Here is a 17,923-nt window from a genome sequence, read left to right as displayed (position 1 = left end):
TTGTTTTTGACTGATGTGACAATTTCCCCGTTGCTTTTGCTTTTAGAGCAAAACCTTAATCCTTCATCCCCGACTCACGTGGACTTTGTGGGATCCTATTTACAGGCTGGGTGGACCTCTTCCCTCATGCTAGAAATGTGTTTACTTAAAGTACTAGTCCGGTAAGATTTATTCTATTTAGAAGGTCAACAAATGTCTGTTTAGCTTTTATTAAAAATCCCTGTAGCGGCACCCACTGCTAGGTCTGTGGATTCTGGCAGCGTTCTGTTGGCTGGGTTTCTGAAGGAACTTGAAAGGTCAAACTGCATTTCTTTAAAAACTGTTCCAGGTTCTGGCTCGCTTCCCTGGATAGCTGGTATTTACAGCTGCCTGGTGGTTGTGCTGTGCTCTGTTTGTCATGGTCTGGGGGTCCTCTGGGGTTTTTAGGTTGTCTCCATTCTGTCCTACTCGAGAACCTTAGAGCCACCTTCCCCCACTGCTCTGGCTGCTCTCCCCGCAGGCCCCACCTCCTGGGAGGGCTTTGCCCCCTGCCTCTGAGCCAGTGGCCAGGATGGCTGGGTGTGTCCAGAGAAACTGAGAGGCGCAGGTGGGCCCCCTGGGAAACAGACCTGAGAAGCGGCCTCTACCCTCTGTTTGCTAATGGGGATGCTCTGGGCAGGATCTGAAATGTCCCTCCCTCTGGGTCCTGCCTCACCACATCTAGAAAGTTCATTCTGGTCATTCTGGCTTCCAGACCAGCCCCCGTGAAGTCCCAGGGCTGAGAGGGAGGGGGAGAACAAGGACAGGCCAGTCTCCCTTTGCTCCTCTGGACCATGGGACAGGCAGCTTGGGTTCCTGGAGGCTGCTTTTCCATCCCCCTCTTGCATCTGCTTTGCTCCAAAATGTCTTTCCTTTTATTGCCCCATCCAGACTTGGGGCTCAAAGGTTGCTCAGGCCTCATCAGACCTTGTGACTAGACTCATCCTGATGGTGCTCTTGCTGGTATTTGAGGTGTCCCATAGGAGAAGTGTTTCCTGGACGTATCTCTGGCTCTGGGACCTGCCTGACTCACGGATGAAACTATACTTTTCAGGCTCTGTCGGGCATCCATGTGCCTTTGCTGAGTTGATGCTTAAAAACAGATGCAGAAAGAGCTAAAGAGAGAAGGTCATAGCTAGAGTTTCTGTCTATGCTAATGAATGGAAATGCTGTTTTGGGAAAAATACTCTGTGGTTCAGCCTTGTCAGCTTCATCTCCGTGTCCAAGCCTTCCGGGCCCCTTCTTAGCATATAGGCCAACTGTGTCACCTTCCAGATGAGAAACTTCAGCTCCAGTGAAGGGAAAACAACTTGCCTGAGGACACACAGCCAGCTGGTGACAAAGCTGGGCTGAGAACCCACAACCAGGGCCCTTTCTTTGGCACCACCTATGGGGTTGGTGGAACAAGTGACTGTATTTACTGCATTTGGAGAAGCCAGTGAACGGGTGCCTCGGCACTGGCTGGGAGGTGTCAGCAGCCAAGGGTGCTGGTGGGCCTCAGTCTCTGTTCTTTTCATCAGGAGGGATGTTCCCTGGGATTTTTTAGTGAGAGCCGTGCGGTTTTGGCTGCGGCTTGGGCGAAGAAAACAAAGAGGGAAAGAGATTCCCAGGGACTGTTCCTCGGTGACATCAGTTCTTCAACCCTTGTCTGTAATGGGGCTGGAGACCAGGGGAGAGATGCAGTTAACCAAACCTCGCTTCCCCCTTTTTAAGTTAAGGAGAAAAGTGGTAAAAGAAAACTCTTTGGCTCTCCCTGATCCTTAAACAAAGGTGGTCAATAAAACCCTAGGCTCAAGGGCCGAGAGCCGGTTTCATGTTCCTACCCTAACTGTTTAAGGTGCCAACTCAAACACTACCTTCATTCAATTCTGAGTCAAGAGACAGGTCTGTTGCGGGGGAATGACCAGGGTTCAGGTAGATCTTATGGCTACCCGTGGCTGGCAGGGACCCCACAGGTCCTCCCCCAGACACCAGGTACCCCTCTCTCAGAGGCAGGGTGAGTCAGCAGTCCGCCAGGGCTTTCCCTGCAGCCTGGGGGCCCAGCCGGGACATTTTGCTAGCCTCTGATGGCTGTTTTGCCACCAGTTCCTTACCCACTGCCATCCCACAGCTCCCTCCTTTCCGCTTTGGGAGAAAACCCCCACTAAGGCCAAGGACAGGAGAGCCCTGCCTGGTGAGAGACTCTTGGGGGCAGGGGCACTGTCCTGTTCCTTATCAGCCCCACGGGGAGGGTGTTTGGCTGGAAGACTGGAATTTAAATGCCGTCGTTTCTGATTTTGTGACATTTCTGCTTGGAAGTGTCAACCGCCCCTTCCCGCTCCTTAGCATGTGTGCCAGCTCTCCCCTGCCCCGGGCATTGCCTTTCCACACTCCAGCCTGGGCAGTGCTGCTGTTTAAGTGTGAAGAGATTCCTCTCTGTGCTAGAACCTGCAAAGTGTAGCTTGGAAATGATGATCCGTGTGATGATGACTTTTCTGTCTTTCCTCTTCGAGAGGAGGTGATTCATAGACCCCCGATTGCGTATGTAATGTAAATAGTGTACATTTAATTTATTGCTATGGTAGCACATTGTATTTGTTAATGTATAAAACAAATTCTAAAAGGTTGACAAATGTATATTTTGTTGCTTAAATGTGTCTTTGCAGAAATTGACAATAAATACGATATTTTGTGTCCATCAGAGTCCAGACTTCTTTGCTTGGGATCCCAGTCCTGAGCATCCAGGTCACCAGAGGTTGAATCCATATTCCCACGGGCTGCATCTGACCTGCAGAGGTGTTTATCAAGAATCCCCCCCGCTCTGACCACGCACCCCCCGCAGTCTTCATCCTCGATATCCAATCAAGTTGCTCTTCCCTCGCCCTTGATAGCTAACCACGTTCCTGTTAATAATTTTCCATCCAATTCCTCACCCTGCCATGGGCTAGAAATCCCCATTTGTCCCTGTTGTATTTGGAGTTGAGTTCAATCTCTCGCCTCTAGCACAGTAACCTCAGATAAAGTCTTCCTTGCCTTTTGAACTCTGGGGCAATTTTTCTTGGACAGGTAGCTAAACTGCTCCCCTGCCCCAGCCCCTCTTTCTCGTCTGCACGTCCACACCAGTGTTGGATGGGGAAAGAGGGAGGCAGAAGACAGGAATAAGACATTTATTAGGCAAAAGGCCTGTGAATAAAAATGGGGAGGGAGCTGAAGAAAGCTGAAGAGCTGTCAGACTGCGATGCAGGTCTGACCCCGAGTGAAGGAGGGATGGGAGGAAGCAACGTGGGGTGGAGGCATCTTTTGATGTCAGTTCATTTCTAAGAAAATTCTAAGCAAGATGATTGCAGAGTGCCCTAGCCAAAGTCACTCCCCAGAGGAGTCCTGCATATCACAAGAATGAGCCTAAAATCACCATCCCTGCCACCCCCGGGCATTCGGTGGGAGCAGGCCTGTGGGAAGTCTGGCTTTGGTGCCAACCACGGAACACAGTGATGGCTCTCCGAATGCAGCAGCTGGGACCGTGGGTCAGTGATGCCCCCTGCAGCTGGAGACCGGAGAGGCACATTCTTGTGGTCGCCATATAAACTCGCCCCAGTTTTGGTTGGTTACAATTTCCCCTTATTTGTGGATAGGGCCACCTTAGCACAGGGGGTGGTTATAGCCTCCTTTCTCTTGGTTCTCTCTGCCTCTCTGTCTGATATAAATCCTCCGTTGGTTCCTTATGCTTGGCAGGCATTCAAATGCTGCTGTTTTGTCATAAAGCCCATGATGAGAGAAATCTACACACAGCCTTTGCTTAATGGTGTAAGAATTTCAAGCTCTGCTACCTCCTTGGTGTCCACTCCCCTCTCAGCTTGGTCCCTTATCCTCACCACCCACGCAGGTACCAATGTCTGCTGCTCGGTGCCATATCCTAGCACTCTTTCTCTTCATTCAGCATTTACCTTCTCCTTTCTCCAGACCCTAGCAGTGACAGGTGGGCTTGGCAATGTTGAGACAATCACCATGCTTTGACTCATTGGAGGATATGTTTGTAGGACCCTCAATCTTGTAGGAATAGAGAGGGACAAGCCAAATGCTCTCCTTCTTTCATGGAGCCAGTCCCTCCCCCTTATATCGCCTGGGGAATGAAGTGGGGTGTTGGTTTTATTGCTGGTTCTAATGAAATGGTACCTCTCTGCAAGCCTGGAGGGGCTCCATGGCTGGCTCCAGCGATCCAATGGTTCTCTGAATTTGCAGTGTGGACTCGGTGGGTCACTGCTATGGCTGATTCAAACATCTGCCCTCAAACATTTAATGGCACCCCTGTGCTGCCATGGCAGACGCTGTTTATGGGAACCAGAGTGAAGTTCCAGAGAGAAACTCTGAGACGTAGTTATGACGCCTAAGGGCAGTGATCCTCCACAGGGTATCCCCAGTCTCCATTTCTTCAGGCAGAGATAACACCTGTTGGAGTATCAGGGTGTGGAAAAACCTTGTAGAAGCTCATCCCCACTTCAGACCAGCTCCCTCTACTCTCAGAACAGAAAATTGCTCCCATCTGGGGATGGCTTCTTAAGCATTTTTGCTTTAGGGTGCATAAAAATCATCTGGAGAGATGGTTAAAATGCAGATTTCAGGCACCATTCCAGAGGTTAGAATTCGATTGGGCTGGGTGGGTCCCAGGACTCTACATTTTTAATGAGCACATGAAGAATTCTGATGCAGTCTTTCACTTTGGGAACCACTGATCCAGTTTGTAGTCTCTATATATGGCCCTCTCCTATTACAATAGTCTCAGGCCCAGTGAGAAAGGGATAGGGAACGGTGAAGGTGTGAGGGGTTTGAGAGATGCCAGTGCCCCACCTAAGAGATGCCAGTGCCCACATTATCACAAATGTGGGAGAAATGTCTGTCCCAGCAAGACACAAGCTCTTACAGGAAAATGAAAGGGAATCACTAGAGAGAACAGAATAGAGAAAGATAAATAAAACATGAAACTTGTAAGGAATAGCTTAAGATGAAAATGCATTACGGCTGCATCAATGACCAGGGCACCTTGTAATAAGAAACACTGGGAGAAAAGATGAGGTCACGCATGAAGCAGAGAGAAGGAATTTGGTGAAAAGAAAAAAAAAAATCAGATCCTAAGAATTAAAAATTAAAATACAGCTAGAGCCTCTTTCTCCAATCCAAAACACATTATCAGATGAGAGATGTGATGTGAGACTTCAGAAACCCACTGGCAATCTAGGAACAAAACAGCTGCTGGAAAGGGCTGAAGACAGCACCCCTGGGTGACGTGTTCCCGGTCACTAAGGACGTTAGAGGCAAAGTAATCTAGTAACTTCAGTAGGTAAACAAAAGGATGTGGTTGATGAATGGACTCCATCAAGGGGAATAATAACACAAAACGGCACGTATGAAGGAACAAGCAGAAACAAGCTGCCACACAAATGGCTCCACACGAAGACATACGAATGAATGATTAGACAGACATAAGTGAGACTGTGTTACAGAAAAATGCAGACACTTTCTGAGCAAGACTGTAGAAAACGTGCTTGAATTATTAGATCGGATGTATTTTACGAATCACCTAAAAGACATTATATTAACATTTTTTAAAAATGTAAGAGTAACAGGGAAGTCTTCATAGCCTTGCTCTAAAATATCAGTTGGTAGGTTTTACGAGAACTTATCACTAATAAGGAATCTGAGGAAAAATCCAGGGAAAATAGACAACAAAGCCCAGATGAAATCCAGCTATGCCACTTCGTATAATAGTGCATGTAACGGAAAAGGATTTTAACTTGTTTAATTATAGAATTTTCTTTTTTTCTGGCTGCACCGCATGTCTTGCAGGATCTTAGTTTCCCGAGCAGGGATCTAACCCAGGCCCATGGCAATGACAGCACCAAGTCATAACCACTGGACGGCTAGGGAATTCACTAGAATTTTCTACTAAGGAAGAGAGTTTCCAAAAACTAGAAAGGATAAATTTCCAGCAGATACTAAGAACTGGAATCTATTACAAGGATTCAGCAATGATAAAATCATGATCTAAGATTTTAATTCAGTGACTAATTAATTCTAGCCCATGTTGACTAGGATGACTTGGCGGAGCGTGAAGCCAGTTCAAACTAGTTTAAGCTACCAAAAAAGGAGGCGTTTATTCAAAAGAGACAGGGGTCTATACAAAAAATAGACAAGCAACAGAATTTGCTGTATAGCACAGGGAACTATATTCAATATCTTGTAATAACCTGTAACAGAAAATAATCGGGAAAAAAACTGAATCAATTTGCTGTACGCCTGAAACTAGTACAATATTGTAAATCAACTATACTTCATTTAAAAAATGAGGAAAAAAATAGACACGTGATGTCTCCTAGAGTCAAAAAACAGGGAGGTAGCTGGGCCACCAGGAGGACAGCAAAGGCCATCAGCCCTTATGCCTCTCACCTCTCCTTTCTGCATTTCTCTGTGCTTCTCCGTTATCTCTTTTCTTTCTATTGGGTTGTCGGTCTCTTCCTTATGAATATGTGATGGCTTTTTGTTTAGCTTTCCTCTCTCTCTGAAGACTAGCTAAGCTGGTCTCAGCACCATTTTCCCTTCACTGCCTAGACCTTGAAATGATTGGGGTCCTTGAAATGCTTCCTTTGCCAGCCGGCACGATGTTAAGCTTTGTCAGTAGAGGGTGCAAGAGAGGCGCTGCAGAAAGAAAGGAGTGGTGTTTCTGGTACTCCTGTGCAGGCATGGCAAGCTCTTAAGCCTCACGTGGAAAACCCTTGGAGCGCAGGTGTAAGCGGTGGCTCCAGGCCATTTGCGATTTCTCCTCATAAACAGCTGTCTCACTGTCTGAGGTAGAGTGTGGGAAATCTGGCGATTTTCCTCAGAGTGTGGTCTCGCTTTCTGAGGTGGAGAACCGGCCATCGGGTACTTTTTGTCACAGAGCTTTGTCTCTCTGTCTGAAAAAGGCAGATGGCCGTCAGGAATTTCACCTCCCAGTGTGCCGTGTTTGTTTGAAGAAGCCTGGCTCTCCAGCACTTCACCTCCTAGAGACCGTCTCTGACTGAATGGTAGGTCAGAGTTTCCTGTTTTTCTCCTCAGAGAGCTCTCTTTCTCTGTATGAGCCGAGCGCCAGCCTTCGGGCATTTCTCCTCAGAGTGTGTTGTTTCTGTCTGCGTTGGAGACCCCGCTATCAGGCACTTCTCATCTCAGAGCCCTTTCTCTGTCAGGAGAAGTGAAGTGCTTACCCGGAATTTCTCCTCATAGTGCGCTGTGTTTATTTCTAGGTGCTGGGCTGTCCATCGGGCATTTCTCTTCCCGGAGGGCTCTTTCTGGTCCTTCTGCGTGTGCTTGGCAAGCCCTCAAGCCTCCCTTGGCAAACCCTTGGAGCGTAGGCGCATGCGTCGGCTCCGGGTTTCGCTCCCGCAGGACCTCGCGCAGGCGCCTAACACGCAGGGCGGTTCAGGCTGTGCTCATCGCGTCCGAGGAGCAGTTCAAGGTGTTCACGCTGCCCAAGATGAACGCCAAGACCAAGTTCAAGCTGACGGCCCACGAGGGCTGCCGCGTGCGCAAGGTGGCCCTGGCCACGTTTGCCAGCGTGGCCTGCGACGACTACGCCGAGGCCTGCCTGGCCTGCCTCACCAACCTGGGCGACGTCGTAGTTTTCCCGGCACCAGACGCTTGCAGCGCGCACGGCTTCTCCAGTGCCCGGGGCCTGCGGTGCGCGACGGCCAGCAGCACCCAGTGGCTTCTCCCAGCGACAACCTCTTCTTGCACTTGCTGGTTCGTCCCCTCCAGAGTTTGCCGTGAAGTCTGAAACTGGCTCCCTCCACGTGGAGGGCAAGGAGAGACCGAAGAAAGAGGCAGACCACTCCAGATTGGTAGGTGCAGGGTTAATAAGCAAGGGAACTTACTCCCGAGGTTTATCTTGGGTGGCTGCGAGAGAAGTAGATCTCTGCACCTGCCTGGCAGAACCTTAAAAGTGTATACAGAGGTCCTAACTCTGTTCAGTCATGTACAGCCAGACCTCTCAGCTACACATTACTATCTCAAGGCCGTGTACCTGAGGCGGCTTCTGGCAGGGAAGGCAGCTGGAGCGGAGGGTGAGGAACCTCAGATTTCCTGGTTCCAGCTCTTGGGTCTGCCAGTGGTTAGGTCCCCTCGGTGGCCTCCTCCATCTCCCCCCTCCTGCCTCCCCCAGTGCCAGGTGGTTTATAGCCTAGTGCCTCCAGTGAAACACTTCCCTGAGAACAGAGGGTGGGTTTCCAGCAAGTTCCGCAGGTGTGGGACCATGGTGACTCCTTTTCTTTTTCCATCGAGTGACCCAAGGCCAACAGGCTCTGGGTCTCAGGCCTAGGGGGAGCCCCTTCCTCAGGCACTAGATCTCAGCCCCAGGGGTGGTGGCTCCTCCTTACTTCTGCTATTCCTATATTCTTTAGCGTTCTCTTCACTTCCCAGCAGTCAATCCCTCATTACTCCAACCCCCTGTTATAGTTAATAATTCTTTTTGTTAAACTTTCCTTATTCAGGCTACTGTGTGGCTTCTCTCTCCTGATTGGACCCAGATGGATAGACCAGGTTTCTTATTTTCTCTGCTAAAAACCTTTCCATAGCACACAAGCTCACATCACTCTCATTTAAGAGTCAGTCCAGGGCCAGTATTTACTTCTATTCAGAGTCCCATGAGGGAGAATCTGATTGGCCCAAGAAGGTCAGGTGATAACCTCCTAGTCCAATCAACTAAAGCCAGGGGATTGGGGCATGTGGCCACCACAAAGAGCAGTTAAAGGGTCGTTGGGACCTGGGCAGGTTCCCAGCAGGTGTCTACTACAGAAGCCTGTAAAGATAAATGAGTGTATGGAAACCTGGGACACGCTGATAACCTAAAAATACCTGGCCATTTAATGAATGTGGAAAAATTAATAATGATGCTGGAGAAATATTGATACTGTACATGTTCTTACTGACCTTTTCCTACTGACTTTATTTTATTTTATTTTTTTTGTGGCATGCGGGCCTCCCTCTGCTGCGGCCTCTCCCGTTGCGGAGCACAGGCTCCGGACGCGCAGGCTCAGCGGCCATGGCTCACGGGCCCAGCCGCTCCGCGGCATGTGGGATCCTCCCGGACCGGGGCGCGAACCCGGTTCCCCTGCATTGGCAGGCGGACGCGCAACCACTGCGCCACCGGGGAAGACCCCCTACTGACTTTAAAAAACAGCTTTATTAAGGTATAATTGACAAATAAAAATTGTAGTATATATTTAAGGTATATAACTCAATGTTTTAATATATGTGTATACTGTGAAATGATCACCACAGTCAAGCTAATTAACATTTTTGTGACCTCACATGGTTACCATTTCCTCCTCCGCCCCCTCCTCTTCCACCACCTCCTCCTGCTCTTCCTTCTTCTTTCTCTCCTTCTTCTTGGTGAGAATACTTAAGATCCACTCTTAGCAAATTTCAAATACACAATACAGCACTGTTAGCTATATTACTATACTGTACCTTAGATCTCCAGAAGTTATTCAAGCTTCGTACCATTCGACAAATATCACCTCATTCACTAACCCTCTCCCTACCATCTGGCAACCACCATTATATCTCTGCTTCTATGAGTTTGAATATTTTATTTTATTGAGGTATAGTTGATTTACAATATTTTATTAGTTTCAGGTATACAACATAGTGATTCAATATTTTTGTAGATTATACTCCATATAAAGTTATTATAAAATATTGGCTATATTCCCTGTGCTGTGCAATATATCCTTGTAGCTTATTTATTTTATACATAGTAGTTTATGCCATTTAATCCCCTACCCCTTCCCTCTCCCCACTGGTAACTACTAGTTTGTTCTCTATATCTGTGAGTCTGCTTCTTTTTGTTTCATTTATTCATTTGTTTTATTTTTTTTAGATCCTACATATAAGTGAAGACATACAGTATTAGTCTTTCTTTGGCTTATTCCACTAAGTGTAATACCTTGCAGGTCCATCTATGTTGTTGCAAATGACAAAATTTCATTCTTTTTTTATGGCTGAGTAATATTCCATCGTATATATGTGAATATATATATATATCTCACATCTTCTTTATCTATTGATCTGTTGATAAATACTTAAGTTGCTTCCATATCTTGGCTATTGTACATAATGCTGCTATGAACATTGGGGTACATGTATCTTTTTGAATTAGTGTTTTTGTTTTCCTTGGATATACATCCAGGTGTGGAATTGTTGGATCATATGTTAGTTCTATTTTTAGTTTTTCAGGGAAACTCCATAGTCTTTTCCATAATGGCTGCACCAATTTACATTCCGACCAACAGTGTGCTAGGGTTTGCTTTTCTCCACATCCTCACCAGCATTTGTTATTTGTAATCTTTTTGATGATTGCCATTCTGAGAGGTGTGAGGTGATATCTCATTGTGGTTTTTCCCTGCATCAGCAGGCGGACTCTCAACCACTGCACCACCAGGGAAGCCCCTGCCCATTTTTTAAATGTTTTTTTTTTTATATTGAGTTGTATGAACTGTGTATATATTTTGGATATTAACCTCTTATCAGTCATATGATTTGCAAATATTTTCTCCCATTCGGTAGGTTGTCTTTTCATTTTGTCACTGGTTTCCTTTGCTGTGCAAAAGCTTTTAAGTTTAATTAGGTCCCATTTGTTTATTTTTGCTTTTGTTTCCTTTGCCTTAGGAGACAGAGCCAAAAAAAAATATTGCTATGATTTATGTCAGAGTGTTCTGCCTGTGTTTTCTTCTAGGAGTTTTATGGTTTCCGGTCTTACATTTATGTCTTTAATCCATTTTGAGTTTATTTTTGTATTAGTTGTGAGGAAATGTTTTAATTTCATTCTTTTACATGAATCTGACTATTTTAGATTCCACATACAAGTGAGATCATGCAGTATTTGTTTTTCTGCGTCTGGCTTATTTCCGTTAGTATAATATCTTCCAGGTTCATCCATGTTGTTGCAAATGGTAGGATTTCCTTCTTTTTTCAAAAGCCTTAATAATATTGCATTATATATATACCACATTCTCTTTATCCATTCATCTGTTGATGGACATTTAAGTTGTTTCTATATCTTGGTTATTGTGAATAATGCTGTAGTAAACATGGGAGCGCAGATATCTCTTCAGTATTCCGATTTCAGTTCCTCTGGTGACATACCTGGAAATGAGACTGCTGGATCATATAGCAGTTCTATTTTTAATTTTTAAGGAAACTTCATACCGTTTTCCGTAATGGCTGTATCAGTTTATATTTCCAACAAATGTGGATAAAATTGGACCCTTATTTCACACCACACAAAAAATCAACTCAAAATGGATTAGACTTAAATGTAACACCTGAAACCTTAAAAACTAATCTAAGAAAACACAGGGAAAAGGCAACAATTATTTTCTATATGATGGTAAAAGCATAGGCAACAGAAGCAAACAAGTGGGATTACATCAAACTAAAAAGCTGCACAGCAAAGGAAACAATCAACACAGCAAACAGGGAACCTATCGAATGGGTTTTGTAAGCCACATACCTGATATGATGTAATGTCCAAAATGTATAAGGAATTTATACAACTTAATAGTAAAAAACCAAATAGCCCAATTACAAAATGGGCAAAAAGACCTGAATAAACATTTCTCAGATGAATAGTTACAAATGGCCGATAGGTACAAGAAAAAATGCTCAACATGACTAATCATCGGGAAATGCAAATCAAAACCACAGTGACCTAGTACCTCTCACCTGTTAGGGTGGCTCTTATCATAAAGCAAAAGATTACAAGTGTTGGCAGGAATGTGGAGAAAGGGGAACCCTCCCACTGACTTCTAATAATACTACTCTACCCCATTATTTAAATGGTTGCATAGTATTCCATTTTATGTATGTTTGAGTGATTATTTAACCAGTCTTTTGCAACTGCAAGCAGTGCTACAAAGAATATTCTTGTACATAAGTCTTTGTGTTTACAGGCAAGTATATCTACAGGCTAAATGCCTGAAGTATTATTGTAACAAGGGGAATGTGCATTTTGCATTTTGACTGGTTCTGCCAAGCTGCCCTTCACACAGCCCACATTAATTGACCACTCTACAAGAATGTATGAAACTACCTTATTTCCCTCACTATCAATAAACTTTTATACTTTTGCCTTTCTGATAGGTGAACTATAATATTACATTATAGTTTTAATTTACATTTTTCAAAACTCATGAGTGTGATTGAGCATCTTTCCTACGTTTAAAAGGTATTTGCATTTCTTTTTCTGTGAATTCTTAATGCCCTTTGTCATTTTCTCTTGGGTTGTTGGTCTTTTTCATACTGGTTTGATTTTTTAATATTAAGGAAATTAGTCCTTTGGCATTCATGTTGGCAGTGTTCCTTCAGTTTGTTCTCATCTTTTGGCTCCTTTTATGCTGTGCAAAGTTAAATTTTTTTAAGTTTAGTCAAATTTATCAGTTCTATCAGCTAGGAATATATTCAGCTACAGGAAATAAAAATCCAACTAACAATGGCTTGAAAAGATGGGAGAATATTTGTTACGTGCCACATGCAGGGAAAAATTAGGGCATCAGTGGAAAACTGCATTGTCTAGAACACAATGGGTTATCTGATTCTGATTACAACTTTGTAAGTTTTAGATAACTGATAGCAAAACAAAATAATTCTAGTCTATAGACATACAAATGAATTATGCCCAGTAGAGGGACGACTCTCCTCTACTGTCCCCCTCAATGGAAAAACCAGTTTGTTTGTACATTTCAATGTTCCTCATCTAAATATGTATCTGTTCTTTGGACTGTAACACCTTGGCAGTGTTAAAATCTTTAACACAAGTTCATTTTTATAGTATATGAGAGCCATGATTTTACCTTACTTTGAAAATTATCTTTTACCCAATATGAAGTCTGAAGGTAGGCAGTTTAGGGGCTCAGTGATGCCATCAGGGAACCAGGGTTTCGCCATTTTTTCTGCCTCACTATCGTTTTTTAAAGAATTAATTAATTTTATTTTTGGCTGCGTTGGGTCTTCATTGCTGCGTGCAGGCTTTCTCTAGTTGCAGAGAGCAGGGGCTGCTCTTTGTTGCGGTGTGCGGGCTTCTCATTGCGGTGGCTTCTCTTGTGGAGCGCGGGCTCTAGGCGCGTGGGCTTCAATAGTTGTGGCTCGCAGGCTCAGTAGTTGTGGTGCACAGGCTTAGTTGCTCCGCGGCATGTGGGATCTTCCCCGACTAGGGGTCGAACCCGTGTCCCCTGCATTGGCAGGCGGATTCTTAACCACTGTGCCACCAGGGAAGTCCCAGCAATCACTTTTAACTACTTAAGCATTTAACCCCCCTGGTTGTTCCTGCCATATTGTTTGATGATATGCTTATATTGATATTTATTGATCAATTTTAGTATATTTAGTGTCTTTCTCTAAGGACAGATGGAATTAGTTCTCTTAACCCTCCTTCCCTCTTTCATCAGTATTTTCAGTTATGTGAGCAATCAAGGTGTACTAGTCATTATAATGATATAAATTTTGCTCACTATAAAGTAGAATTTCGTTTTCTTTCTTATACAGCTTTCTGTTTTTCCCCAGAGAGGATAGTTACCTCAGTTGTAACTTATCTACTTTCTCATATACAGTCTCATTTCTTTCTTGAAGTCCTATTGAGTTTACTTTTTTCCTAGCAAAAAGCTTTGTCTTTTTGCTCCAGTTTGTCCTGGCTGCTTTCTGGGTTTACCTGTACAACCATTATACTGGGATTTCTGTTTTGCTGCTCTCCTGGGTTAAACCTGTGCTTTTCTGGATCCCATGAACTCCTTGTTCTTGATTTAACCCTTGATTTTGCTGGGGCTGGTACCCTCAGGAGCTTCTTAAGAAAGAATGGAGACAACCTTTTTGAGTCCTTTCATATCTGAAAATGTCTCTATTCTGCCTGTACACTAGATTACCATTTTGCCTGGAAATTCTGGATTGTAAATATTTATTTCCACAGAAATTTGAAGGCATTACTCCACTGTCTTCTAGCAATCAGAATAACCATTCTGATTCTTGAGCTTTTACAGTTGATTATATTTCTTTTCTTGAAGAGTTTATGATCTTCATATACAATTGATGTGAAATTTCTTTTTTTTTTTTTTGGCTGTGCCATGTGGCACGTGGGAACTTAGTTCCCCGACTAGGGATCGAACCTGTACCCCCTGCATTGGGATCATGGAGTCTTATCCACTGCGCCAGCAGGGAAGTCCCCTACACTATCCTCTTATTGTTACTAATAGTTTCAATTGACTCTCTTTATGTTTCCAAGTATACATTTATCCATATAACAAAAATTTTGCCTCCCCTTTTCTGGTGAATGGGACCTTCTTTTCCTCCACAACATCTTTTAAGTCTTTGACGCTAGAATATAGGAAAGCCATAGCCTTCTTTCCTTTTATTTCTTTCCCTCTTTCTTTCTGTATACCCATACATAACACATTCTGCACACAAATATATCTTTCTTTCAAATACCTTACTGAATTCGTTAGTTTTTAGTGGATTTTTCAGGTTTTTCAGGTATAAATCATTGTACCTGACATACTGATAGTTTCTTTCTTACTTTTTTCTTTCCAGTTAACTGCCCTGCCCCCTCTAAAGTCTTATAGCTCGGTCAGGCTCTCCAAAACTTTAAATGAAATTGATGAGAGTAGGGGTATTAATATCCGTCTCGACTTTAACAGGAATTCTTCTGGTGTATCACACAGTTTGAGATTCATTGTGGTCTTCGGAGTCTTTATTAAATTAAGGTTTCTTTGAATACCTAGTTTACTGAGAATTTTTTTTTTTTTTTTTTTTTTTTTTTTTTGTGGTATGCGGGCCTCCCCCTGTTGTGGCCTCTCCCGTTGCGGAGCACACGGACGCGCAGGCTCAGCGGCCATGGCTCACGGGCCCAGCCGCTCCGCGGCACGTGGGATCCTCCCAGACCGGGGCGCGAACCCGGTTGCCCTGCATCGGCAGGCGGACGCGCAACCACTGCGCCACCAGGGAAGCCCCAATTTTTTTGTTTTTAAACTCAGTAATCGATGTTAAATTTATCAGTGCCTTTGTTCGTTTAACGATCTGACTGTTATCATTGCGCATTGTTTAAAAAAATGTAATCCTGGACTTAATCTGCTCGTATTTTATTTAGAAACTTTGCATCAAACGCCTTCACAAAGGAGAGAGCCCGGGCAGTGGGAGCGGGCGCCTGGTGCTCGTGGGAAAGAATTACTTAGTTTTAAGGAAGGATAAGAGGGTCCGGGACTATTTGCTCCCCAGTGGACCGGGAGGGTCAACAGGGACATCCTTTCTTCTGAGCTTGGGGAACACTACGAAGGTTGGAAGCAGATTTTAAGTTTCTAATAATGACGTTGAGATCTCTGCCAGACCGCCACTGGATGGCGCGCGCAACCAGCGGAACCAGCGGGCGTCGCTCCGCGGCGTTTGGGGAAGGATAATTAGAGAGCTTATCCGAGCTTTTCATTAGCTAGTTCTGCAGGAGTCCCGCCTTTCCGGTCTCCTCATTGGCTGTCGGCCCAGGAGGGGTGTGCGTCTTTGGTCAGCCCCTCCTGGGGTCTTGAAAGGAGTGAAGGACCGACCGAGAGGTCCGGATTTACAAGGACCAATCAACCAGGGCCTCCCGTTGGTCAATCAAACAGGAGGCCCCTCCCCCCAAGACTTCCAATTGGCCGCTGCCCCGCGCCTGTCGCTTTGGCTTTGGAGTGGCTGAGGTTCTCCTTAGCACTTTAGCCGGGCTTCCTTGGCGGAGCCGATGAACTTCGGATGGATTTTATCCCTCTTTGGTGCTGTTTGCCTTAGACCCGCGGCACACAGGGCTGGACGAGCTTCGAGAGACAGCTGGAACTGGGGCGGAGTTAGGGGGCTCATAAGTGCCTCCCTCCAGTAGAAAACGGCTGGAGCGGGGGGAGCGATGTCTTTCCTATGGGCTAGAGATCTGGAGTATGGGGTAGAGTCCTGAATGGGGAAGGAGATCATTGTGGGCAGCTCCTACCCTTTCCTGCCAGAGCTGACTTCTTTCAGATAAAAGAAACACAGGAAAAGGGCAAGAAACGAAGTATTGCTTTGGAGCCCAAGGGTTAAAAACCAACCCAGAGAAAAGGAGAGGAATCTTCTTGCCATTTCTAACTAAACCATAGGGGTTGTGTCCAGAGGGACTGTGGGTCAGTACTGAAGTAGAGACTTCCACCTGGCAGTGCATCAGGTAAGGGGCAGCTTCGCCCATGACACCTGCAGTGGGGGTAGCACAAGGTATCATCTATAAATGGCTTGCAAGCCATTCTCCTCCGAGAAGGTCAGAGCTCAGGAATTTGAGTGAATGTGTGTTAGAGAACATGAGTGACCTCCCTAGGCTATAATTGGATATATCTGGGTAAGGCTGGTACTGTGGTCCTGTGTCAGGCAAGTTGAAGGATTTGATCCTGCAAACTTCTTGTATCAGTCTTAGTGTGCCCTTATTTATTGCCAAGGCTGGTGAAGTCTAAGGGACATTGGTTTACACATACATGTTTTTTCTTTACTATAAATCAATAACTCATTCTGAGCTGAATCTATGTTCTAATTACTCCTGTATATCACACAGGATAATGCCTTGCACACAATGGAGGAAATTCCCAGCCTTCACTTCAATGCCCCAGATTACCTCATGTCGACCTCTGGAAGGCTTTCCCAAAGAGGAGTCTTCCCAGAGACCCATGCATGTCTTTGTTCCTCAGGCTGTAGATGAAAGGGTTCATCAGCAGGGTCACCAGAGCATATATCACTGTGGCTACTGAGTCCTTCATGGAGTAGGTGTGGAGGGGCTGCAGATATAACATACCAATTGTCCCATAGAAGAGGGAGACCACAGCCAAATGGGAGGCACAGGTGGAGAAGGCTTTGTACTTGCTAGAGGGTGAGTGTATTTGGAGGATAGTTCTGACAATCCAGACATAGGATATGATCATGATCCCTAAGGGGGTGAAGAAGATGAAGCAGCCTGTGGTAATCTGTGGTGTATGAATCATCTGGGTGTTGGAACATGTGAGCCTCAGCAGGACATACATCTCACAGAAGATGTAGTGGATACTCCAGGACCCACAGAAGGTCACCTTGGTCATGAGGAGGGTGAGGAAGAGGCCATAGAGGACAGAGAGTGCCCAACACAAGGTGAGGAGCAAAATACAGAGCCAGGGCTTATGTCTGTGATGTAGTGAAGGGGGTAGCAGATGGCCACATAGAGGTCATATACCATCATGGCCAGGATGAAGTTGTCCAGGGTCACCGAGCAGACCAGGAAGTAGAGCTGTGTCAGACACCCTGCATATGAGATGGGTTTGTTCTGGGACCAAAGGTTCACCAATGTCTTAGGGATTGTATTGGTAACAAAGAAGAGGTCAGTGAAGGAGAGGTTGGCCAAGAATAAGTACATGGGAGTGTGCAGGTGGGAATCAAAACTGATGGCCAAGATAATGAGCACATTTCCCACCACTGTGATCAGATACATGAACAGGAACATCCAAAACAGGATCTGCTGCTCTTCAGCACTCCCTCAGATCCCCAGGAAGAGGAACTCTGAGACCCCACTCTGGTTGCCTCCATGCATTTCCCCAACTGTCTGCAACATCAGCACCAACAAGTATTTGCTGAGTGCCTCGATTGAGTAAGGACATTCAGATAAGCAAAACCAACTATTTTCTTAGCATTAAAAATATCTCAGGGCTTCCCTGGTGGCGCAGTGGTTGAGAGTCCGCCTGCCGATGCAGGGGATACGGGTTCGTGCCCCGGTCCGGGAGGATCCCACATGCCGCGGAGCGGCTGGGCCCGTGAGCCATGGCCGCTGAGCCTGCGCGTCCGGAGCCTGTGCTCCGCAACGGGAGAGGCCGCAGCGGTGAGAGGCCCGCGTACCGCAAAAAAACAA

General features: G+C 45.5%; 1 protein-coding gene across 1 annotated transcript; it reads right to left on the bottom strand.

Moving 5' to 3' along the window:
• Positions 1-16,667: 16,667 nt before the first annotated feature.
• On the bottom strand, positions 16,668-17,608 carry LOC102988600 (olfactory receptor 1D5-like). Its single transcript, XM_024128006.1, is given in 2 exon segments — positions 16,668-17,194; positions 17,197-17,608. Coding segments are annotated over 2 exon segments (939 nt in total).
• Between the last annotated feature and the right edge of the window lie 315 nt (positions 17,609-17,923).

Source organism: Physeter macrocephalus, chromosome 14 (genome assembly GCF_002837175.3).
Source record: "Physeter macrocephalus isolate SW-GA chromosome 14, ASM283717v5, whole genome shotgun sequence".
NCBI classification, from domain to species: domain Eukaryota; kingdom Metazoa; phylum Chordata; class Mammalia; order Artiodactyla; family Physeteridae; genus Physeter; species Physeter macrocephalus.
The sequence above is the reverse complement of the archived record's forward strand: the minus strand, read 5'-3'. Positions and strand labels throughout refer to the sequence as shown.